The 26,967-nt window shown below is 36.0% G+C and overlaps 1 protein-coding gene and 1 long non-coding RNA gene across 2 annotated transcripts; one reads left to right on the plus strand and one right to left on the minus strand.

The window, feature by feature from the left end:
* Positions 1-4,118: 4,118 nt before the first annotated feature.
* Positions 4,119-25,594, minus strand: caap1 (caspase activity and apoptosis inhibitor 1). Its single transcript, XM_082152896.1, has 6 exons — positions 25,451-25,594; positions 24,525-24,713; positions 23,963-24,047; positions 11,811-11,865; positions 11,661-11,725; positions 4,119-4,808 (listed from the first exon to the last, which is right to left on the minus strand). Exons 1-6 carry the CDS (start codon positions 25,583-25,585, stop codon positions 4,402-4,404), a joined length of 936 nt encoding a protein of 311 aa, XP_082009022.1. The 5' UTR covers positions 25,586-25,594; the 3' UTR covers positions 4,119-4,401.
* LOC309486712 lies at positions 11,874-16,281 on the plus strand. The gene is made up of 2 exons (XR_014201656.1): positions 11,874-12,171; positions 14,193-16,281. It is a non-coding gene; the product is annotated as an uncharacterized lncRNA (long non-coding RNA).
* Positions 25,595-26,967: the final 1,373 nt, after the last annotated feature.

Below are 26,967 nucleotides of genomic sequence, written 5' to 3' on the forward strand. Positions count from 1 at the left end.
CCCATATATTTATATTTTTTTATACATTTAAATGTACTCTGAAGATTGTGTCGAAACCAATGGAAAATTCTGGCTAGATGCTGGCTAGAAAATATAAAAAAATTAACAAGTCTAGAATATTCTCATGACATATTGAGTAATCAACTGAACTTCTAACCTTTTCCATTTTTTTTTTTTTATTATGATTTGAGATCTGCTTCTACCTAGTAACAGAAGGGTTTGCGAACCGATCAATTTTATAGGGAAATTATGTAATGTCTCATGTCACTTTTGCTATGCTCCTATTCTATAAAAACTGTTGTATTATTTTTGCTGGTTGGATTCTCTCTGAAATTTGTCTGAGATCCTCCGGCCGTGATTAAAGCATATTCGAAGGCATTGTCTGGAGTATGTCTAGTTAATGCTGTGCAGCAACTTAGTTAAGCTTACTAGACACTTTGATAGTGTATCTATATCTGGGACATCTCCAATCGACACCCAATAATCTTTATATTCTAGCTCTGCATCTACAATTGACAACTGGCTTCAAGTTGGACGACGTCTCGTCTCTTGGGTGTCGTTTGGAGACGCCCCAGGTAATTTTGAGTCAGGTGCAGAAAGAAGAAAAATCTACCACAATGTTAACCTAAAATTTGGCACAGAACTTGTTCAGATGTTTGGCTTTGATTTAGAGTTAAACATGCTTTGTAAAATACATATTTTGTAATATATAAATACATATATTACATTTTCTCAAACTTCTATTACTTTTTATAACTTTTACTTGTATAACGTGTTTTTTTTTATTTTGTTTTTTTTACAGGTTTACAATAATCTGACATTTCGCCTTTAAAAAGATATACCAAACTTAGGTCTGCTCTGCCTGTGCTTGAATTCCGAAGTATTCAAGATTATTAACAATTTAGGTTGGAAAAGTAATTTTCATTTGCATGTCAATGCTCAAAAAGTGGGACTGAAAGTTAACAAGTTAAACAGTTTTGTTTTCACAAACTTTGAAAATTAAAAGTTGTTAAACTCAGCAAGACACGGGCACTTCAGGACTATAGTTGAAGAGCTCTGACATAAAACAAAGACATGTTATTTTGTGTCTGTAGTTGCTGAACATCAAGATCATATACAAATGTATGTATGTCCATTTCACTACACATGTTCATGACCCTAAATGGGGAAAGAGTCACAAAATCTCAGGAAATTCTTTGGTATAGTTGCTATAAAACATTAAAATATGTGGGTCAAATTGACCCATGAACATCACAAATGTAATATAAATTTTGTGTGTATATGTCAAAACACATAAGCGTGTTGAAACTTTGCATGCATGTTCATGATCCTAAATGAGAAAAAGTCGAAAAATTTAAAAAAAATAAAAATAAAAAAAAGGTTAACCAGTATTTCCCACAACTCTTAGATCACAACTGGTATCATGATGACAATCCAGCAATCAAAGTCCAAACTGGAAAATTCAACACTGAAGGTTAAGTGAGGAAGACTGGATGGGCAAGACCAGGCCTAGGTTGCTTTCAATATAAATGTATTGTTACATATTTCAAGTAATCATTAGGCTAATAAAATTAATGTGAAAACCAGTGGTCTGTATCAAATCAGCATTTGAGTCCAGTTGAACAAGAACAGCAATATAAGATAAATTATGCACAATACTGATCTAATTAACATTAGATATACTTTTTCTTAATAACTCAGTTCGGACTTGGTGTACTGTTTTACAACAGGCATGCATTCTGCATGCAAAGTGACCACTTAAGATGTGCACAGCAAGTGATACTTGTAATATTATTTTATTGGAATAAATGTATACAATGGATAACAAATACATCTTAAATGTCTATGTGAATAATAAAGTGAGTTTCCCACAGTATTTATTTTCCCTAACTGAAGGAGATGAAAATGTAGAAGTCAAATGTCTTCAGCCTATCAATGGGGAGGTCTAGAATTATTTGTAAAATTATTGCTGTTAGAGATGGGAAACAGATTCAGATAACCCTTCAACAAACCGGAAGGTGTGTACAAACAGGTGTCCTTCTACCTTGGCTTCAAAGTCAGAGGACTTGTTTCCGACTACATCAATCTTTAAGTTAAGTTCTACTTTATATTTCAGACTAATAAAACAGGTTTCATATTTGCCAAACATTTGTCAGTAATGAAGTTTGATTGTGTTAAAAATGTATTATGGTATGTACTGTATCAATTTTACTATTCAGTGTAATAGTTATATTTGAATTGTATGATTTAACTGCTCGACTAGGTGACTGTGGAGCTGAATGATTCTCTGATCTCAAATGTCACATCCAGGACAAAACTTTCCTTGATATCCAGATTGGCTTCATAATATGAAAGAGAAATCACCACTTTATGTAAAGTATGAGTTAAATCATGGTAAATAATTTAGATATTTGAGAACATTTTCAGAGGAATGTAGAAGACGTATAGGGAAGAGAGATAAAAAAAAGTTCAAATATATTATTTATAATGCTGGTGGTAAGTCGGCAAGTTCAGAACAGTTTTAATTGTTTTTACCATTAATATTGTTTCAGTTAGGAGATCCAGATCAGTTTGACGTAGTTTTGAGTGAACCAGTCTCTGCAAACCTTTTCTTTTCCCAAAGAAGAACAGAGGTAGCGTTTGCGAAGGTATTTTAGATACTTCCTCTAGTATGAATAACCCATATATTGGACACAGTTTTCAAGGTTTGGAGGGTTTGCGATTCCTGGCAGCACTTCATCAGGCCAAAAGAGCAAAATGATCAAGAGCTAAAACTCTGGGCTTCTACTTTGTTTTTCGCTCTTCCGTTTTTTCATTTTTTTTTTCATTATCAGGTTTTTTTTTTATTTAAATTGCACTTCAATTTTGTTCATGTATACTGATGTCTTGAAATTAAGTAGTCCCCCAAAAGACTTATTTTTGATCCTTGGTCTTGAGAATACCAGGTAACATTCAAAGAAAGACAATTTCTTTTTTGTATCCCACACCCAGTAGCCCAAGACTGGTTGCCCACTGAAGCTAAGTAGGGTTGAGCCTGGTCAGTACCTGGATGGGAGACCTCCTGGGAAAACTAGGTTGCTGTTGGAAGAGGTGTTAGTGAGGCCAGCAGGGGGTGCTCACCCTGAGGTCTGTGTGGGTCCTAATGCCCCAGTATAGTGATGGGGACATTTTGTTTGAGATTAGTTTTTTTGACTTATTAAGGATGCCAAATCATAAATGTCCTTGCAAATCTGGAGAACCATAGCCCATTATTGAAAGTAGTGTCATCTTCTGACTTCAGCTGCTTGATCTTCAGCTGTAAAAGCATTAATGGCCGACTGTGCAATGTCCAAAACTGGGTCTATGTTTGTGCAAGTTCTTTTTATTTTTATTTTTTTTACTTTGCATAGGTGGTGATTAGGCTCCAGAGGCAATTTTTGTGAACTTGTCCCAAAGTGTCCCTAATATGGGATTTCTGGGGATCTCTTTTAAAGGCACACTATGCAGTTTCCATTTTTCTCAAACAGCGACCCCTAGAGTCGCTGTGGAGTACTTGTATTTAACGTTACTGTCGTAAATACCACTCTGCACTCTTCGGACCGTGCTTTCTTCATTTTCTTCGTCGACTCTGCCATGATTCACATCTGAAATGCATGCTAGTGTCTTCCATAGAGGCTGCTTCATATGTTGTTGATGTATAGCATCGTTGTGCCGTACAGCAAGTCGTGATTCTCGCGAGATTTGTCGGGGCGCCACCTCTCAAACTTGCATTGCTGGTTTTGCCAGTGGCGTCATTCTGCAGGCAGGACTGATTAGTAGTAACCAGAAATTATTAGTTGCAGTTATTGCTGCACAAGCAATACAAATTTTTTTTTGGTTTACTTAAGGACTGGAAATCTGATGTTTTGGGTCATATTTATGCAGAAATATAGAAAATCTAAAGGGTTGACAAACTTTCAAGCACCACTGTATAGTTTATCAACAATAAAAATTAGTTTCTGTGAAATATAAAAGGAATATAAAACGAGCACATACTCTCTATTGTTTATGTTTGTATTTTGGAATTTCAAATGTTACTTATTCTTTATGTTGAACTGTTTGTAGCACTGCTCGTTTGCAAGTTGTTATATGAACAAATACAGCATTACAAACATTTATTAGAAAACAAGTATGCTAGGTATGTGTTACAGTACTTCATTGTCATACTTATTATTTTGGAACATTTGTAGTTTTTCTTCACTTCAAAGAACTAATAGTTTATTATATCAAAATCAACACATTTTCTCAAGCATATCTGGGTCTAAAGCCATCATGTGCTGAAATTTTAGGGACTAAAAGTGTTTAGGGACAAAAAGAGAATCATTTTAAAGCAATTCTGAAGTTGAGTAAAAATCTCCATAAATGTCTATGGCTTTTTACAAATTAGCAGTTATTTTGCTTCTTGATCTCATTGGCTTTCATGAGCGCTTTAATGGCTCTTGCCCTCATTTCCAGCTCCAGTAATTCCAGCTGTTGAGCAGATGGCTGCTCTGTTGGAGCTGCCGGAGCAGCCGGAGCATTTTCTATCGTGACTGATTTATCCAGTGATTCTGTCCTCAAATCTTTGCTGGGTTCAGAGGACGTCAGAGCCAGAATTTCACTGACGCTTCTATCAATGTCCTGCTGAAGCTCCACTTTCGGCTCAGCTGACTGCATGACTGGGGCGGGAGGCAGAGTTTCATCTCTGAGCACTGATTCTTCAGCTTTGATGACTTTATGACCCTCAATGTCACTGTCGTCAATTTCTGCATTGATGCTGAGAACATCACTGTCTTCTCCAGAACCCGCACCTGAGATACACACAAATGCACACTTTCATTAAAGCCTGATTTTCACTCATTAAAACGTTCAGAAATAATAGTCTAAAATCTATAATAGGGCTGCACGATATTGGAAAAAAAATGGCATTGCGATATTTAGTTTTTCTGCATATATATACACAGTGGGGAGAACAAGTATTTGATACACTGCCTATTTTGCAAGTTTTCCTACTTACAAAGCATGTAGAGGTCTGTCATTTTTATCATAGGTACACTTCAACTGTGTGAGATGGAATCTAAAACAAAAATCCAGAAAATCACATTATATGATTTTTAAATAATTAATTTGCAGTTTATTGCATGACATAAGTATTTGATCACCTACCAACCAATAAGAATTCCGGCTTTCACAGACCTGCTAGTTTTTCTTTAAGAAGCCCTCCTGTTCTCCACTCATCACCTGTATTAACTGCATCTGTTTGAACTCATTACCTGTATAAAAGACACCTGTCCACACACTCAATCAAACAGACTCCAACCTCTCCACTAGGGGTGTGCAAAGCAGCCGGTATTTGTATCTGTATTTGTATTTGTTGAGAGAGGAAAAGTATTTGTATTTGTATTTGTATTCGAGTAAATTTCAAAATAGGTGTAAAAATCCATTTTTTTGCGTTACACTTCTAATTTACGTTATAGTGTAAGTATTCTTTAATTATATATCAATTATAATAATTATGGATATGCAATATTGGTTGATGTTTTTCCATAAATCCAGCAATGAACATGTAACAAGGAACGTCATTGAAAAGAAAATAACATAACAGCCATTACCTACGTTAATGTTACTCTGTCAACAGCATATTGTCTAAATTACCAAGCTAACAGAGCTACTAGTGTTGTCACGGTGCCAAAATTTCAGTATTCGGTACCAATACCTGTGAACATCCACGGTTCTCGGTAACAATTTCGGTAAAGCTTAATTTAGATTAAATTTACATATATTAAAGTTTATATCACGGTTACAAAGATGGAAACTGTAGTATTAAAAACACTACATTAATATTACATTTGTTAGATAACAATAGATAAAATGACCTAACAATAAACAATAGTTAGGCTATATACTGTCGCAATTATTCTCCTTGGGGTTCATTTAAAAATACATTTTTAAAATCAAAAGTTAACATTATTTATGTTAACATTATTTAATGCACAATGAATGAAGTGAACAAACATGACCAATCAAGTGTTTGTATTAAATAACATTCACAAACATTAATGTTGTAAAAATATATTGTTCACTCAATGTGTTGATGTTAGATGCGCATTAAGTAATGTTAATGAATGGTATCTTATTGTAGTGTTACCAAACAGGAGATAAAACATGTTTTATTTGACTTGACTGTACTTATATTTAATCCAAAACTGCATTCATATTTAATTTTAAAAGAGCTTTTTAAACCTGCTAAGAGTTATCCAGCCAAGAATAAGCCTAGAACTGCTTTTCTGACGGACTGATATTAATGACAAAATGACGGCTTTTTTATTTCATTTCTCATCTCCATAAATATATCTAAAGCTAATGCAAGGGCTAGAAATCAATTAATTCTTTGCTGATACTTCATAATCATGAAGAGCGCAGTTCGCACGCTTTCTCCTTTCCACAAGCGCTTGCCCTCCCGTGGCGTCTGTCGTTGCTATGCAGCGCGCTTGCCGCGCGCCTACATTTGAAATCTGCACGCGCAAAAAACGCGCTATGTGAACTACCCCTTATGACAACGTGACATTAGCCTAATCCAAAATATTTCAGCCACCACATCAGCAGCACCGCCGGTCGCCATGTCTCATGAGGAAACGTAGCTTTTTGATATAAAGTTTTTCTTGTTCCCGAATACAAATATTTTTAAAAGTATTTGTTCGAAATAAGTATTCGTAAAAAACACATTATTTGTGCTTTCCGAATACCGTATTCGGGTTCGGCTCCACCCCTACTCTCCACAATGACCAAGACCAGAGAGCTGTGTAAGGACATCATGGATAAAATTGTAGACCTGCACAAGGCTGGGATGGGCTACAGGACAATAGGCAAGCAGCTTGGTGAGAAGGCAACAACTGTTGGCACAATTATTCGAAAATGGAAGAAGTTCAAGATGACGGTCAATCTCCCTCAGTCTGGGGCACCATGCAAGATCTCACCTTGTGGGGCATCAAAGATCATGAGGAAGGTGAGGGATCAGCCAAGAACTACACGGCAGGACCTGGTCAATGATTTGAAGAGAGCTGGGACCACAGTCTCAAAGAAAACCATTAGTAACACACTACGCAGTCATGGATCAAAATCCTGCAGCGCACGCAAGGTCCCCCTGCTCAAGCCAGCGCATGTCCAGGCCCGTCTGAAGTTTGCCAATGACCATCTGGATGATCCAGAGGAGGAATGGGAGAAGGTCATGTGGTCTGATGAGACAAAAATAGATATTTTTGGTCTAAACTCCACTCGCCGTGTTTGGAGGAAGGAGGATGAGTCCCCAACAACACCATCCCAACCGTGAAGCATGGAGGTGGAAACATCATTCTTTGGGGATGCTTTTCTGCAAAGGGGACAGGACGACTGCACCGTATTGAGGGGAGGATGGATGGGGCCATGTATCGCGAGATTTTGGCCAACAACCTCCTTCCCTCAGTAAGAAGCATTGAAGATGGGTCGTGGCTGGGTCTTTGAGCATGACAACGACCCGAAACACACAGCCAGGGCAACTAAGGAGTGGCTCCGTAAGAAGCATCTCAAGGTCCTGGAGTGGCCTTGCCAGTCTCCAGACCTGAACCCAATAGGAAATCTTTGGAGGGAGCTGAAAGTCCGTATTGCCCAGCAACAGCCCCGGAACCTGAAGGATCTGGAGAAGGTCTGTATGGAGGAGTGGGCCAAAATCCCTGCTGCAGTGTGTGCAAACCTGGTCAAGAACTACAGGAAACGTATGGTCTCTGCAAACAAAGGTTTCTGTACCAAATATTAAGTTATGCTTTTCTGATGTATCAAATACTTATGGCATGCAATAAAATGCTAATTAATTGCTTAAAAATCATACAATGTGATTTTCTGGATTTTTGTTTTAGATTCCGTCACTCACAGTTGAAGAGTAAATTACAGACTTCTACATGCTTTGTAAGTGGGAAAACCTGCAAAATCGGCAGTGTATCAAATACTTGTTCTCCCCACTGTATATATAGCGATATGAAAACCGTTTCACCAGATGAATTTCACCAGATCAAGTCTGCAGTGTTATTTTAAATTAGATTATTATACTGTACCTGAATACTGTTATAGTCTACAGTGTATAAATGAAATACAATTAATATTTGTTAAAGCTAAAAAAAGTGATTTTGCTAGATTAACATTAAGGACTCAGACAGTATATTAGGCTGCTGTCACTTTAAGAGCTAATGCACTGATCCAATATAATAATACACATCTGGTTTCTTTCTCAATTGCTTATGTAAGCCATAAGCGACTGAGTTTATGAGGATACTCAAAGACAGACATTTTGATTTAATTTTGCATGTATTTGTCCGTTCAAGCACAAATAAATGATAAAGAGAACGGAATTCTGTGTTTGCGTGCTGTGTGTGCACAGAAAACAGTTCTCTTTCGCGTCTTTGTGCGCTCAAATAGTTTAAAATCGCTTGAATGTTTAAACTGACAGGCCCTGAAACACATGCTAATGATACACTTTCAATATGATAGTTAAAATTGGCAATTAATCGGAGAATCACATGCGTTTCGAATCATGGTGCCTGGTCCGTACGGATCACGTATCAACTACGATCCCTATGCTGGACATTGCACATGCTGTGGTGTGACCATTATGCACTGTTGGGTAGACAGTTCTGGGTAGTCACTGATTACAAGTAATCTGGATTACATAATCACATTCCAAAAATTAAGTACTTGTAATTAGATTATATTACATTTTAAAATACTCAAAATCAGACTACTGTTACTTTTCTATTAATTACATGATTACGTTGTTCTCACAATGGCAGTAAATTATTCATAATTCATTGATTCTACTTCTTTGTTATATTTAGATTTTTCCTTTCAATTAAACTCTACTGCTTACATTCAGGTCTTCCAGGTTTGTGGAATTGCAAACACAGACCAGTCACTAGTCATGTGCCTATCACTGAAAGCCGAGATCCACACAGCATTTGATCACTGCATTTGCAGATATTTTTTAGTAAGTGTTTTATTTTGATATTTTTTCTTTACATTTTATTTTTTTATAATGATTTAATTAATTAACTTTTCATTAGCTTTTCATTAAACTCACGAACCACCACAGTTCCAACATGAACTCCAGTCTGGGATACCCTGATGTAATGTAATATTTAACACACTTCATTTGTTGATAAAGAATGGAATATATTGTCTTTCTCTTTGTATTTTTTATATCAACATGGTACAAGATGATCCTATTCAAATGAATGTGATTAACAAATTAGGTCAAAAGTAATCTAAAATGTAATCAAAAAGTAGTCAGAATATATTACCTAAAATGAGTAATCTAGATTATATTACTAACTACAATTTTTGTCATGTAATTTAAAATCAGTAACTGACTACAATTTGTAAGTAATCTACCCAACAACAGTCGGTTACTGATTCCAAATTACATGACAAAAATTGTAGTTAGTAAAATGATCAGTTACATTACACATTTAATATAATCGGACTACTTTTGACCTAACTCGTTTATCACATTAATATGAATAGGATAATGTTCTACCATATTGATATAAAAATGCAAAGATAAATAAAATATATTCCATTTAGGGCTGTCACAATATCAGGTTTTTCACACCACGGACAAAAGAATTCACGGTAAAGATACATCACAATATCTATAGAAACCTTGAAACAAAGCTGTTATCAGAGTTGAGTATGAGACAGGCATTGTCAAAGATGCCAGAGAAAGCCAAATAAATAATCAGGAGAGAGAAAACTGTCAAGTTCAAAAAAAATTAAAATAATAATAATATATATATATATATATATATATATATATATATATATATATATATATATATATATATATAATATTAAAATACATAGTATATATATATATATATATATATATATATACACATATATTGTTGTCATATCCTCAGAATTAATTAAATCAATGATACAATTCTGCCATTTATGAAACATTTTAAGACCATGCTATGTGATTTCATTTAGAGACTAAAATGCTAACCTTTTTTTTTTTTTTTTTTTTTTGCACAGTGTCAAAATACAATTTACGGGAATAACTTTCCCATATTGTACTCCAAAATAGCTTTATAGTGTCAGTCAAATGATTGAAATAACTTCCTTCTGTAAACTGATGTGGCTTCTTATCAAAGAATGAGGAATAATGTATCATATTTGATAGTATTCTATACAGTGATAAAGGCAAATGCATGTAATTGTTTTAATTACATTTTTTAATGTGTAATCATTTTAAAAAGTACTTATAATTACATATGTCTTGCTGACTGGGGTCTGACGAGTCATTTTCTCTAAATCTAAAAAACTCCCATACTGACAAGCTTACTTTTTTGGAGTGTGGGTAGAGACTCTCCTCACGCCACATATTTGTAAATATTTGTACCTATTGTCAATTAATTGTAAAAAAATGTCAACCAGGTACTAGCACTAGATTATTTACGTGTCCTATTATCATATGTGTACTATTCATTTCAAATATTATATGATATGGTTATTGCCAATACCAGTATATCATCACACCCTTAATTAACATGATATCGGTATTTCATGCTTTGAATATCATGGTTATCACCAATATCGGGATCGGTATATCGGGACACCCCTAAATCCATTCTTTGTTATCAACAACATAAAGTGCATATAAATATTACTTTACGACAGGAGTTCCCAGACTGGGGTTTGTGAAGGAACTGTAGGGGTTTGTGAGTTTAATGAAAAGCTATTAAATAAATCATAAAAACTTTAACCAAAAAAATTTTTGTAATAATTTTTAAATAAAACAATCAAAATAAAACTTACTAAAAATATTAAATATTTTATTTGTTTACCTGCATGTCATGTGAACATTTACCAACATTAGAGAACCGTGAGCTTAATTTTATTATTATTATTGACTTCATTTTATTATTGACCTAACTTATTAACAAAAAATCTCAAAGGGTATACTTCAAGTAAATATATCAGGTCAAAGAGGTTCAGCTGACAAAACAAGTGTTGGGGAATCCCTGTACTGCATGTAAATATGAGATTAAATATGAAATATGAAAATAAGTTTGAAAGACAAAAGTCTTCCAACAATAGTAATACATGGTTAAATGACTGATAATATATTCAAAATGAGTCATATTTAAAATAATAGTTGATATGTTCATCAGGAATTAATTAGATATGCAATGTTGAGAAAACATTTCTTAAAAGTGAAATGATTCTGTAAATCCAGTGATCATGCTGTATTGGTCTCAGTTTTCAGTGATAGTTACATGACTAGTGGCTGGTCTGTGTGTGCAATTAAACAAAGCTGGAAACCTGAACATATATAAGTGAACATTTATATGTAGTAGGCTTTCTTTAAAAGGAAAATGTAAAATATAAAAAAGTAGTAGGTAGAATCAATGAATTATTAATAATTCACTGCCATTGTGAGAATAACATGCTATCAATAAAAACATATCTGGGTCTGATTACGATTATCTTAAAACGTAATATAATCTAATTACAAGTACTTACCGTAATTTTTGGAATCTGACCACGTAACACTGTCATTGCAGATGCACACATTGCGATATCAATGTTAAAATAATACAAAGTGCCCCCCTAATCTATAATAAATTATTTACCTTGTTTTTCTTCCATTTCAGGATTTTCTCTCAGAGAGGAAGTGGAGTCCACATTACTGTCCTGCCTGTAAATAATAATGAACACATGATCAAAAGTTCAATAACAAGAACTTTTAAGAGTTCTAAATAATTCTAAGAGTTCTGACTTACTGACTGTCTGTTAAGTTATTCCCTTCAGGTGCTGCAGTGACTGATAACTCTTTACCTTTACAAACAAAAAATAATAATAAAGCCTTCATCACAAGAAAAAGATATCAGACTTACGGTGCATAAATATCAGTAATCAGTCTCAGACAGAAATTAGAAGCAGCATTGAGAATGACAATCAAATCAAAAGTGATGGTACGCTACAACATAAAAATACTGATGTACATTCACTAGTTACAGTATATGCATACAAATAATGTTTTCAAAACTATTAAAAAAATATATGAACAAATATATAATAAGTTTAGTGGGACCAACTCGATTAAAACATTTCCAATACTTAAATCCACACTAAGTAGAAATTGTGTTTTTGTCAAACAGCGACCCCTAGAGTCGCTGTGGAATACTTGCACTGTCATAAATATATTAGCCTATATTATAACGTTTTTACATGATTGCAGCTAAATCACAAGTAAATAGTCTATAGTCTAGGCCTACCGTATAATTTAATTTGTGTTGTTTTTATTGGAATGTAAACATTACAAAATGCCAGATAACATCAATTAAGTTAAATGTACCGCGCATTATTTCATAACATTGGCCGTTATGATGTCATTAGACATGATTATTGCAATTTATCATAATAGTTTGCAAATTGTGCTCGTTTACACTATACAACCTCTACGTTAGGTGTATTTATGTCCTGATAATTATGTGAGATATTGAAAGCTGTTCTCATGATAATCGCAGGAATCAACGTCAACAGCGTCGTCTGATATCCCTCAGGACTACGTGATAAATACACCTCACAACACCTGAGTTCAGCTGGCAAACTAATTCGTGAGGCATAGCTATCTGATTTATCAAAACGATTCCATTTACACCTGGTCACATAAATGTATTTTTGCGAAACGGATTTAAATTCGATCTTCAATTCTCGCGCTATATGCAGATATAATGGAGTGCACGTCACCGAAAGCAACAGATATGAGCTGCATTTTATAGATCATCAGCTAAAATTTCAAAATCAAAGACCGCAATAAGAGAGAGCAGTAACAGCCCTGGTAAGATCATTTTGTTTCTTTACTTTTAATGATGAAGATTGTGTGTTAAGCGTCTGCGACTTACTTTCACTTTGATTTGCGATAGTTTGCACGTTGGCTTGATGCAGTTGCTCATCTGCGGTGATGCGTGTTCCAGCGCGTCGTCATATCTGGATATAACATATAGCCTATAACACGCTCTCACAGGTTTTTTTTATTTATTTATTTTTAGCATTTTTGGGAGGAGTACAATTTGCATGTGGTTTCAACAACCATATGCATTAATTACACTTGTCCAGTTTCGTCTGGAATGCGTCTCAGGGGCTGTTTACACCTGGCCACTTCATGCGTTTTCTCAGATCGGATAGCTATCTGATTTATCAAAACGATTCCATTTACACCTGGTCACATAAATGTGTTTTTGCGAAACGGATTTAAATCCGATCTTCAATTCCCGCGCTATATGCAGATTTAATGGAGTGCACGTCACGAGAGCAACAGATATGAGCTGCATTTTATTGATCATCAGCTAAAATTTCAAAGACCGCAATAAAAGAGAGCGGCAACAGCCCCGGTAAGATCATTTCGTTTCTTAAGAATTTACTTTTAATGATGATGATTGTGTGTTAAGCGTCTGCGACTTACTTTCACTTTGATTTGCGAGAGTTTGCACGTTGGCTTAATGAATAGATGCTCAGCTTCTCATCTGCGGTGATACCTGTTCCAGTAGCGTCGTCATATCTGGCTATAACATTACATATAGCCTATAACACGCTCTCACACGTTTATTTTTTTTAGCATTTTTGGGAGGAGTACAATTTACATATGTGGTTTCAACAACCAGATGCATTTACACTTGTCCAGTTTCGTCTGGAATGCGTCTCAGATCTCCTCCTGAAGTGGTTTGAGCGATCGGATTCAAATCCGTCTCAAATGCGTTTCGGAGGGCATTTAAACCTGGACTTTTCACGATCGGATAGCTATCCGATCTGAGAAAACGCATGAAGTGGCCAGGTGTAAACAACCCCCATGACAAAAACATACGCACGAAAGCCGAAAACAAATGCTGGTTGGCCTCTCACGTCCAAATTTGACGAAGTGGTGGGGGAAGTGACGTATGCCGTAAAGCAGTCGAATTTTGTAGTTCTTTTTGTGCTCTTGTTACTACCCGAACACCGAAGTTACATAGTGCCAGTAAAAGCGATACAGACCCTGTCAGGCTATGGCAGACGTGTCATTCAACCTATTGTAAGTCGATGTACCATCACAAGGATCTTGGAAATATATTATGAAGGTTGAAAAGTTACATAGTGTTAATTTTAAGTGAGCCAATGGAGAAAAGACTTTAAAAAAAAAACTACCCTTTTGAGGAAACAGCTTATAATGAAGTGACAGTCTGTCCATTACTCTTCAGCATGTTTGCCATTAAATATTTGTTTTGGAAACATGTTTTTATTTGAATTCCTCAACTTAAATACAACATTGAAAGACATTTTGATTAAACCTTCAAGCAAATACAAAGAGAACTTAAGGGTCTTCGTTCCTGTCTAAATGGTTTTAAAATATGTCCTACAAACGCACGTTTGTTTCACTATATTAGTGAGGACATTGTGTAGACTTATATAAACTTTTGTGATATATAAAATCACAAGAATTTTGGACAAATTGTGCAGCCTGATAAACAAGCAAAGCAAACCTGGAGTTTTAAAAAACAAACAAAAAAAGCATATTTTGAATAATATGGACATTGATCTGACTGCAGAAAAAATAACGGGTTATATAGCCTACATTTCTGTGTGGATAATGTACTCACCAAAAATAATGTTATCATATAATGTTATCCGAACAATAAGTAATATACAACTAAAGATCTTAATGACTGTATCAGCAGGAAAAAGGCAGTGTTCAGATAAAGCTTATGCTGGGCTGAAAATCTACAAAAAGAACTTAATCATCAGCTAAGGTAAGAAAGGAGACAACAAAGACATTATTGAGCATCAATTCACCACTTTCAATACAAAAAACTGTGGAACTCAATGAAGGTTGTTACTAATATGGAATCAAGTAAACCACATATGTACAAACGATGATTTACAGAAGGCTAATGAACTGACTGATTTTTATCTCGTTTCAAAACCATGATTTTTCTGACAAATGTTAACTCTATTCAGGCTCTCTGAAAGACGACATGGGCACTAAATTGGAGGTAGATCATTTTCAAGTGCAATTACTGTTCAGTTGTAGAAAGATATCTAAAGTACCTTTTAAAAAACACTATTCCACTCTTTCAACATTCTCTAGACTTGCAAAGAGTCCTCCTCTTGCAAAAAGATTATGCAGAGCCCAAAGAAACCCCACCTGTACTCAAAGTTTTTTTTTTTTACTAATATAACTCATGTCAAGGTTAATTATAAAATTATACAATTTAACAAGGCAATTTCTGATCCTCAAGTCATCAGTTCAAGAGCCCCAAAGGGTGTGTGAGCTCCCAAGTTCTCTTTACATTGTGCACAAATGGTTGTGTGAGCAAAGCCACTCACTCATCAAACTCTAACAGTTTGTATAGTGGTGTGATGCCCACCACCTTAGTGTGAATGAAGAAAACGGAGATGATTTTTGATCTAAAGTTAATTGGAGATCACAGCCCATTATTCACTCACGTTCCTATAAAGTAAGTATCTTTATATTAATATCTTATACACACAAAAAAAAATATGTTGATTGTTCACTGACATGAATGTTATATCAATGTTAAAAAGCTGTGATCTAGGTTACAACAGAGATTGCATTTTATATATATATATATATATACTTTATGGTGTGAGTAGCAAGATCATGTTGTTCTAACAGGCTGTCCTGGAGAATGTGATTAGATGCGGAATACATCTATAGTATGGTAACCTGCCAGCACAGTTAATGTCTAGGCTTACACAACTCATTCAAATGGCCTTGAAGACCATGGGCAAAAATGAACACGTATGACCTTGTATGAAAATCCAATGCTAAGGGAGCCATACAAAATTCTAAAAGAAACAACACACATTCTGAAACCCAGGTAGGAGGTTTAGAATGCTAAACTGTAGACTAAACCGGTTTAAGAATTTGTTCATTCCATTTGCAATTAAGTTATTAAATAGCATTAAGCGATCTACTATAAGGGAAAGGTAGGTGTGTGTGTGTGTGTGTGTGTGTGTGTGTGTGTGTGTGTGTGTGTACAGGTTTATATTATATTACAAATGTCCCCACAAGGATAGTAAAACCTGAGATCACAGGGACCAGCCAGCGGTCATGAGGGAAATACATTAATAAATATACTAAATTATGTTTTTTTGAAAATGTAAAAATGCTGAAAGTTTTCTGTGATGGGTAAGTTTAGGTGTAGGATTAGTGTAAGGGGAAAGAATATACAGTTTGTACAGTATATATATATATATATATATATATATATATATATATATATATATATATATATAAAGTCTATGGAGAGACCCCACAAAGATAGCGAAACTGCATACAAATCAAAACTGCCTAACGTTACCAAAGGAAATGTCGAACCCATGAAGAGGAAACAACTGTGAAGCTTTAGTGGTTTTGATGGACTCAATATATGCTTTGATCATCATTCTAATTCTGACCCAGACTTATCATTTGCCAAAAACACAATTTTCTCAGCTTTTTGTTCAAAATGTTGCTTTTTTATGAAACTTACCCATATTCAAGTGTTGATAAAAAAAAGAATAAATAAAGACACACCGCAATCACTAGAATATTTTCCCCCCCGTTCTTTCGATATATATCGTGACACTTTACAATAAGGTTCATTAGTTAACATTAGTTAACTACCTTAGTTAACATGAACTAAGGATGAACAATACTTTCACAGCACTTATTAATGTTAGTTAATATTAATTTCAACATTTACTAATACATTATTAAAATCAAAGGTCGTATCTGTTAACATTAGTTAATGCACTGTGAACTAACATGAACAAACAATGAACAGCAGTATTTCTATATTAACTAATACTGTTACACATGTATTGCTCATTGTTAGTTCATGTTAGTTAATACATTTACTAATGTTAAATAATGAAGCTTATTGTAAAGTGTTACCGCTTATAAAGCATGCTCAACTAAATATTCAGAGGGCCATGAAAGTTTTGTTGAACTGATCAAAAATGCTGACTGTGACTGGTAACTTTTTTTTTTTTTTTAATGCTGGCAGGGAAAGAGTTAAAATAATATGGTAAGAAATACCAACGCATTCTCATCCTAGGGCGTCACATACTGACACTTTTGACATTTCGTCTACATCCAACGCACATGGCACCCGTTAGCGTCAATATGACACGCACAGAGCTTTGTTCGGTTATGGGTAGGTTTAGGTCTGGGGTAGGGTTAGGGTTAGACCGCTAGGAGGCGCCTTCTGGCCCATATCTATCTGAGTCTCATATTGACGCTAAAGGGGTGCCATGTGCGTTGGATGTAGACGAAATGTCAAAAGTGTCAGTATATGACGACTTGGGATGAGATCAGGCAGTATGCAATATCAAGCAGCATGACAAGTATTTATGAGATGACACCGGAAGCCAGACACTTTCAGTTTACAAATGACCACAGTCAATTACGCTATTCCAATTTTCTCCAAGTTGTGCTACACAAAGCAAATGATGACATGATAAATGAGGCAACCTGTGTTAAAACCATAAGACTGTAAAACAATATGGACGTAGTGTTCGTGACGTCACCCGTAAGTTTCTGCAGAGCATTTTTGAAGCCAAAAGTGGGCGGAGCCGGCCATCGCCATCTTGGCAGCGTGTCATTGCGCGTCACTCCCGGCTAACAGAAAATGGGCAAAGAGGCGGGATGTGCATTTATTGCATGGACGGAGAAAGCACTGACACCTACAGGGATTTCATCTGACGGTACTTATTTAACACTAAAAAGTTAAATAAGCATACATCTGTTCCGTGAGATCAACGGTACCGCAGAATGAGCGTAGTCTCTATAGAAGTTTTTAAATCTGAAAACTCCAAAAATCAACAAAATCATCAGACATCCATTAGTGCATGTTCACAGAGGAAAACAACTGAAAAACAGCGCTGGTTGTTCCCTCGATACTCGACAACAACGTAATCCAACGGCGTGGGCGAAGGTATAATGCGATCAGCAGCTGGAATTAGCTGAGGTGACGTGACGGCTAACAGACAGCAGACAAACGGCAAGTAGTGACAGCAGAGGCAATCCACCTGTCACTCAAGTGGCCACGCCCTTAATTATGCAGAACTTTAAGGCTTAATATAATTGAAACGGATGAGTTATAAAAAAAATATAATCACCCCCCCCTCACAGTTGTCATGAAGGGCAAAATTAGTTATATAGACCAAAACCACTTTTTGCACCAGGCTGTAAACATATTTTTTTCTGCTGTAAAGTTGGGCATTTTAACATGGGGGAGATGCAGATTTGACTCCCTTTTGCATCCAGGCTCAAGCGGCCAGTCGATTAATTGCAGTCACTTCCGTGTTGGTTTCGAGAGAGAGACAGGTAGGTTGCCGCTCAGTTAAAACATGACACGAGAATTAGGGTGGTCCTTATTTTTAAAGTCTCCAATTGTCATGCTCTTAACCCTTCAAATTGTTCCTTTATATAAGAAAATACAGCATGCCAAATTTTATGGCAGTAACATAATAATTACTGGTAGCTCAATAGCTTTAAACTTTCTGCGATTTTGATGATTTTCGTAAAAACAGATAATTTGAATTGGTATTGTACCTGGCTAGTAAAATTCCAAAAAAATCTCCATAAAAGCATCTAATGCACCATATATTCCTAAATACAGCGGGGGAAATAAGTATTGAACACGTCATCATTTTTCTCAGTAAATATATTTCCAAAGGTGCTATTGACATGAAATTTTCACCAGATGTTGGTAACAACCCAAGTAAGCCATACATACAAAGAAACAAACAAAAATAAGTTAAGAAATGAAGTTGTGTGTAATAATGTGAAATGACACATGGAAAAAGTATTGAACACATGAAGAAAGGGAGGTGCAAAAAGGCATGGAAAGCCAAGACAACTGCTGAAAACTTACAGTAATTAAAAAGCAATCCAGCCCCCTGTCAGTGGAAATTAATAACAGCTGGTTCAGTCCCAAATGATGGCCTACAAAAAGGTCTCATTGCCAAGGTGTCACACAAGACACATCTCATGATGGGTAAAAGCAAAGAGCTGTCTCAAGACCTTCGCAACCTAATTGTTGCAAAACATAATGATGGCATTGGTTATAGGCGCCATTCTAAGCTTCTGAATGGTCCAGTGAGCACTTTTGGGGCCATAATACGGAAGTGGAAAGACAATAATTTCACCATAAATTTGCCTCGACCAGTGCTCCTCGCAAGATTTCTGATAGAGGAGTGAAAAGAATAATCAGAAGAGTTGTCCAAGAGCCAAGGATCACTTGTGGAGAGCTTCAAAAAGACCTGCAGATAGCAGGTACTGTTGTCTCAAAGAAAACAGTAAGTAATGCACTCCACCGCCATGGCCTGTGTGCACGCTCACCACGCAAGACTCCATTACTGAAGCAACAAACTACATATGTTGAAGCTCATTTAAAGTTTGCTGCACAACATTTGGAAAAGCCAGTGAAATACTGGGAGAACATAGTGTGGTCACATGAGAGCAAAATTGAACTGTTTGGATGCCATAATACACACCATATTTGGAGGAGAAATGGCAGAGCACATTACCCTAAAAACACCATACAACTTGGTGTTGGCTCTTGGACAACTCTTCTGATTATTCTTTTCACTCCTCTATCAGAAATCTTGCGAGGAGCACTGGTCGAGGCAAATTTATGGTGAAATCATTGTCTTTCCACTTCCGTATTATGGCCCCAAAAGTGCTCACTGGACCATTCAGAAGCTTAGAATGGCGCCTATAACCAATGCCATCATTATGTTTTGCAACAATTAGGTTGCGAAAGTCTTGAGACAGCTCTTTGCTTTTACCCATCATGAGATGTGTCTTGTGTGACACCTTGGCAATGAGACCTTTTTGTAGGCCATCATTTGGGACTGAACCAGCTGTTATTAATTTCCACTGACAGGGGGCTGGATTGCTTTTTAATTACTGTAAGTTTTCAGCAGTTGTCTTGGCTTTCCATGCCTTTTTGCGCCTCCCTTTCTTCATGTGTTCAATACTTTTTCCCTGTGTCATTTCACATTATTACACATAACTTAATTTCTGAACTTATTTTTGTTTGTTTCTTTGTATGTATGGCTTACTTGGGTTGTTACCAACATCTGGGGCTCATTCTTCGTACGTTGCTTATTACATCCGAGATCAAATGACACATCCAAGATGATATCATCGTGCTAATCATGTTCTGGCTAACTCGGTTCTTCGAACACACTTGCCGGATGAGATTAGTATCGCTGGATTGAGTTATCTGAGATAATTGCGCGTTCATGCGCTGGGTTAAAAGGGGATATGTATCGATAGTAGAAACATTGATCAGCAACGCTGCTATTGGCTGTTCAGCGTGGCCAAAGAGCGCGCTCAGTTTTTCTCCTCAGCAGAGCAAGAACTAATAGTCGAAGTTAATTCGGAATTTTAATGTTTAATCAAAACGCCAGGGAACACCTTAAAGTCTGCAAAAGCCAGGAGAGAGGGCTGGCAAAAAGTAGCAGACAATTTAAATCCGTTAGAAGTGGCCATGTTAGATGTTTTGATCACTTATTAGCCTATATATTTGTATTTTAATAATTGCATAATTAGTTTGTTCATTGTAATGTCAGAGTCACCACACTAGAACATGGGAACAAACAAAAGTGAAGTACAAAAATATTCTACATAATGGTAATTTTTAGTTATATTATAGTCTCTTTTATAAAAGCCACTGTTAAATAAATGGATCTAAAGGGAAGATTTAAAACGCCAGGGAACACCTCAAAGTCTGCAAAAGCCAGGAGAGAGGGCTGGCAAAAAGTAGCAGACAATTTAAATCCGTTAGATGTGGCCATGTTCGATGTTTTTATCACTTATTAGCCTATATATTTGTATTTTAATAATTGCATAATTAGTTTGTTCATTGTAATGTCAGAGTCACCACACTAGAACATGGGAACAAACAAAAGTGAAGTACAAAAATATTCTACATAATGGTAATTTTTAGTTATATTATAGTCTCTTTTATAAAAGCCACTGTTAAATAAATGGATCTGTTTATAAAAGCAACCAAGAAAAAGGCTGAGAAAAAAAGAGAAAATATCTTAGTAGCCTACACTGTAAAATAATTTTTGCTGCATTAAATTAAGGCCATATAGTCATTTCAACTGTTAAATCTTGAGTAATGATGAATTTTGACTTGTGAAAGTGAAAACTGATAAACTTGTTAATGTAAAAATATTTTGCCATGAGTTATTGATCACATTTTTCCCGAGTGTAGTTCATTGTAATGACATTGTGTTTTCCTCTTTTGTGCACTTTTACATAATACACCAACACTTGTATCTGTTCCCAAGAAAGTGGTGCTGAAATATGTGCAGTAAGTGGACATTTTCTAACTTTCCAAAGGAAAGAAAGTATAAGACTTTGTAATGTCCATTTGTTTCCATTGCACTGGACAGTGAATAAACCCTCTCAGATAACTGTCATATGGAGGAACTAGCCTACCTGCAAGTGCATAAATAACTTTACTTAATTTATACTTGTATGCTTTATGGCTGCAATATAAGTTGCAGGATTCCACATCTACAGAAAGGCCTACAGAAGAGTCTGCACACACAGAGGAGACTTAGGCCTACAGGTGGGCAGTGTATAGCCAACTTTTCCTTTTTATTTGTTGCATGAGGCATGTGTCTAATATCTCTTGTTGCAGGCACTTGACCACTGGCTTTTCTTTACAAAGAACAATTGAAATAAAACTCAAGGAACTAAGCATATTTGTCTTTTATTAAACATTTAATGAAAAGATTTTTTTTTTTTTTGCAATGTTGTGTAATATGGCACATGCAACAATGTCACAGGCCCTGTCAGGTGTGCAACCCCTCAGACTTATCAGACACTGAAATCTTCCCTTTAGTTAGCCAAAGTTCATTTCATTGTGTGCCCTTGTCCTGGCTAGAGCTGCATTGTAACTGGTTTGGGTCAGGGAATGGGGTCATAAAACACCTGTCTGCAGGCAGGAACATGTCATAATCACCTATGAAGAAATGCAGTTCTGTTAGGATCAGCATAAGTGTATGTAATACAGTGAGCTTGATATTTAATTGTGGAACTTTCCTTACCACTTTCAAATAATGTGCATAAATGTGAATTTCTGAAAATTCTTAAGTCATGCACAGATCCTGGCCATTTTGCTTTCACATTTGTGATATGGAAGATTTTAGTCAACTGCCTTTTTTAAATTTGATATAATATTATTAATCTGGAATATTAAGAATCCCAATAGTAACTGGGCTGCACATTTACATTGTGAACCCCCTTTCTGTTCACATAATCCCCTTCATTGAGGCCTTGATGGCAGTCTATGGTAGCCTATAGTCTATGGTACCAATCACGTTAGTGAAGCCTGAGTGACATATACTGTAATCGGCATGGTCATGATGGCATGATCTTCATAAAAAATTATGATAGCCAAAAAAAAAAAAAAAAACTGCTTTAAAAAAAACTGCTTTACAACATTGGGTCTTCAGTGGCTTGGAAATGCCACAAAAAAAACCTAAAACTGTTTTTTAAACCTAAAAGCGCCAGGTAAACTCCGAATGACACGACAGACAACACTTTCCATCAAGTTCTCCGCATCTCCAATAGTGTAAAGGAAAGAGCCACTCGCAAATAATCTTAGGGCAATGGAAACAGTTTGTGCTGTAGTTAAAGCCCGACTCCGACAAGTCGAAAATAAATGTGCGTTTCCAACAATTTTATAATGTAAACGACAATCTCACGAGTCACGAAAAAAAATATACATCTCAGAAAGTGCACTATCGCGCTGCGCTGGACTTCCCATATCAGCTCCGCTTATGAAGCCGCAGTCTAATCCTGTTTACATGAAATAAGCCTGCTCCCGAGCAGGTTCAAGTTTGCGCACCTGTTGCTATGACAGCAAGTCCAGGATGAGCGTCGAAGAATCAAACAATCCAAGATCATGCCAAATCGTCAACAATCAAATCCAGCTAACTGAGTTAGCGACGTACGAAGAACGGGCCCCAGGTGACAATTTCATGTCAATAGCACCTTTGGAAATATATTTACTGAGAAAAATGATGACGTGTTCAATACTTATTTCCCCCACTGTATATATTTTAGATACATATCTCAGTTTACTTATTGTAGAAACTAAATCCAAATTAATCCATCCATGACCCGGTTTAGCAGATTTACCTTTCCTGGTGGAATCAATACATATTTCTATTGATGATCACCTTGGTTATTGTTTGGGTTTAGAAAAATTATACATTATAAAAAAATTACATTACGTTCCTTGAAATTGACCCGGAACTTTGGCCGAATCAAGCAAATTATCAGGAGGCACAGGCAACCATACATGCAATGAAAGTAGTCAATGATCACGCCAAGAGAGGAGTGGCTCTGATTCAAGAATACCATGGCTATCTCACACACTCTGAAGAACAATTGCAGTTTCTCCTTCATGTGGTGGAAGATCACCGACGGATCTATCCAGACTGCAAAAAGTCAACACTGGCTGCTGAGCATCATAAATGAGGGATTGTTGAAAACTTTGTGCTTTTTTTTAGATTGTTGTCATTGTTGTCATATCAGTGTTGCTCTGATTTCAATAAAATGTAGTTATTTTGCAGCAACTTTTAATATTACTTGCATATCACAATGACGCCGCACAGCTTAACATAGGCAATCTTCCACATGATTGAGCTACCTCTAAATATAATTTTTGTGTCAACATTTTTGCATATTCCTAATTTTGAAGTTAAAAGGAACAGTTTAAGAGGTTAAGACACTAACATTTTGCACAAAAAAAAATTTGGACTTGATAAGGAGCACCCTAAAGAGAATGATCAATTTTTGGTTTGTGTGTTCAGACACAGGTCAAAATTCACACATCGTGAAGATGAATCGGATATTTACCCTCCAAAATCTCCAGCAGATGAATCTCAGAGAGTTCCTGCAGCTGATCCCAGCACAGTTTCTTAATCTCATTAAAAGAACAGTCCTGCAGGAAACAACAAGGTGTTTATTATAACAGCCTATACAATTTAGTTATTTTTATGTTTTACTTTCACCCACTCATTTTCCAAAGCAAACTTAAATGTTTAATTGTAAATGCAATCTTAAAAACATAACTCTAAAAACTGATTTTGTCTACCTGTCAATGGTTATGTTACCATGATCAGTGTGCGGTTAGCCACCCTTTTTTTTCATTCCTGGTTCCAAACTACGGCATTAAACAATTCACATTTGATGTGGCCATATAAAATTGTGATGTATTAAATTACACGACACCTGTATCACACATATTACACTTTTATGACAAATTGGGCTGATATCAGTCTCATAATATTGTCTATGGTCTTTGTATCGACACATTCTGACACTATATTCTTTGCCAACTCCACCAAAACAAACACATACAGGCTCATCTGATCAGAGATGTAATGATGCATTATGAATGTCAGCAAAATGAAGATACCTTAAGTTCATCCGGCAGCATCTTTTTGAGTTTATTTTCTCCCAGCACATGAAAACACTGTTCCAGCATCTCCTTGCGGTCCTGCATGTAGGCACTGATGGGTTTGAATGCCTTATTCAGGTCCAGTCCGCCCTCCTCCAGATCACTAGGCTCACGAGGAACCTCTGGCTCCTTCTCCTTTCTGGGCTCCTTTCATATTTAACAGAAAATTATTAAACAGTACAAAATTAATACTTTATAAGAAACAAATTAAAGAAAGCAACAGTGGCCACTGGCCATTAATATAATATGACTTTCATGTCATGTGAATTTAAATAAAAAAGAAAGAAAGAAATAATCTGTGTGAGATGTTTTACTTAGAGACTAAGGACGACGTGGGTTTTAAATAAAATACATACAATTGACCTCTAGTCATGTCACAACAGGCTTTCATTAGTGAAACTAAAGACACGCAGTGGTGAAAAGGCGTGGACAGGGTTATTTTAAGGCTGACCTTAATGCATTATGCATTTGTAGGACTCAGGAGTTTACCTTTCAGACACAACATGTATGGGAGAGTATTTAAAAGTACCAAGCAAGGTGATTTACTAAGGTTTGCTCAAGTCAATTTACTGGTATTTGCTCCATTATTTAACGCCCCCAAAAAGGTCTTAAACCAGGCGGTAATTTGCGCTGCTTTTGGCAGATGCGCTGGTCATTATGGAAATGATCCGGCTGTATATCTGTGTTCTTCAATTTGCGCGTCAGTAGATCACGCACAGAACTTTCCACTCCCATCGGCGCTTTTTTGTTTTTTAATTGCTCTCACGCTAATTTGCCCTGTTTATTAATTTTGGCCTATGTGTTAGCAAACGTTACATGAAGAAAACTTTACCCGTAACGCCAAATAATAGCCTATTAAACCGTAACCAGTCTCTCTTTCTCACCACCATGCTGGATTCAATATTCCTCCTCTTTAGCTCTCCTTCATTATGCTCTCGATCAGAATATCCCCGTTTCTTTTCTTTTTCTCTTTTCTTTCCTTCCTGCATCTTCCCATTGCTGATGGAGCGCCGTCGCATACCAATGACGTCAACAAAAACCATAGTCCAATCAGAGAAACCGAAACAAGCACGCTTCATTACTGGCAGAAATAAAAGCCAAATGTACTCCATCGGGTACACACACACGCGGTATATATATATTTGTGGTCAGAATTAAAGGCACCCCTGGTAAATATGATCAAAGATGGCTGTAAAAAATAAATCTGCATTGTTTATCCTTTTGACCTTTCAATAAAAAACATTTGCACAAATCTAACGTTTCATTGAAGTAAAATAATTGAAAGTGAGGGGGAAGTTACATTATGAAATAAATGTTTTTCTCCAAAACACGTTGGCCACAATTATTGGCACCCTTTTATTAAATACTTTTGGCAATCTGCTTTTGCCAAGATAACAGCTCTGAGTTTTCTCCTATAATGCCTGATGAGTTTGGAGAATAACTGACAAGAGATCAGAGACCATTCCTTCATTCAGAATTTCTCCAGATCCTTCAGATTCCCAGATCCATGTTGGTGCATCTTCTCTTTAGTTCACTCCACTCATCAGGTCAGGGAACTGGGACAGTCATGGCAGAAGCTTCATTTTGTGCTCCGTAACACATTTTTGAGAATGCAGAAGTCGTTAAAAGTGGCATTTTCAGTTGAATTTGGGGAAAACCACTCTCAACATTTGTTGTGTTGAGCTATTTAAATTACTTTTGTTTGATTTGTTCATTGCAAACAGCTGAAAGTCTGTAGATTTAGCCAATAAACCTGATTTGCAACGGGGTTGAATAATTCCGATTACAACTATCAATTCATTCTGTTATATCTTTCACAACATAGTTGAGAATCTTCTTTTTACAAAGTTTGGTTAAAAAAAACATCCTGAAACCAAATTGGTAAATGAAAAAAAGTAAAAAAAATAAAAAATACAAGGTTTGTTGAAACCTCTCTCCTAGTTTTTCAGAAAACGAAAATGTTATTTTACTCAAATGGGCATTCATCTATTATTCATATAGTTTAAACAGTTCAACAGTTTCATGAATCAATGAAGTTCCGAGGAAATCTGTTTTAAAAGGTGTCTGACCGTTATTGGCCTATTTCCTTCCAAAGTCTCTCAATGGGTCTATAAAGGGTTTTAAAATTACACGATGGTGCACAGTATTTGTCTAGAACCGGTCGTTTTTTTTTTTTTTTTAAATCAAACTACAATAATAAAAAGAGCGGGAAATTAAACAAAGGAAACTGAGTCAGGAGGATGTCGTTCAAACATGGGGCGGTAGGCGGGGCTGTCATCTAACCGCATGTGGTTGGCCCTCCTTCGGCTCGTGATGCTTAGAGTTGTCCAATGAAATACGATTTTATGGGATTCGCCCATGAAAACAGACAATCAGAAGCTCCCATTTCTCTTTGTAAATT

Source organism: Leuciscus leuciscus (assembly GCF_965113295.1).
Source record: "Leuciscus leuciscus genome assembly, chromosome: 2".
Taxonomy (NCBI): domain Eukaryota; kingdom Metazoa; phylum Chordata; class Actinopteri; order Cypriniformes; family Leuciscidae; genus Leuciscus; species Leuciscus leuciscus.

Bases quoted from the DNA above. Each gene is read 5' to 3' on its own strand.
- caap1 (XM_082152896.1), bottom strand. From the start codon at position 25,585: ATGCGACGGCGCTCCATCAGCAATGGGAAGATGCAGGAAGGAAAGAAA. The intron at 11,726-11,810 runs GTAAGTCAGAAC...TATTATTTACAG, and splicing joins AATAACTTAACAGACAGTCA to GCAGGACAGTAATGTGGACT. The intron at 4,809-11,660 runs GTAAATAATTTA...TGTGTATCTCAG, and splicing joins TGAAATGGAAGAAAAACAAG to GTGCGGGTTCTGGAGAAGAC.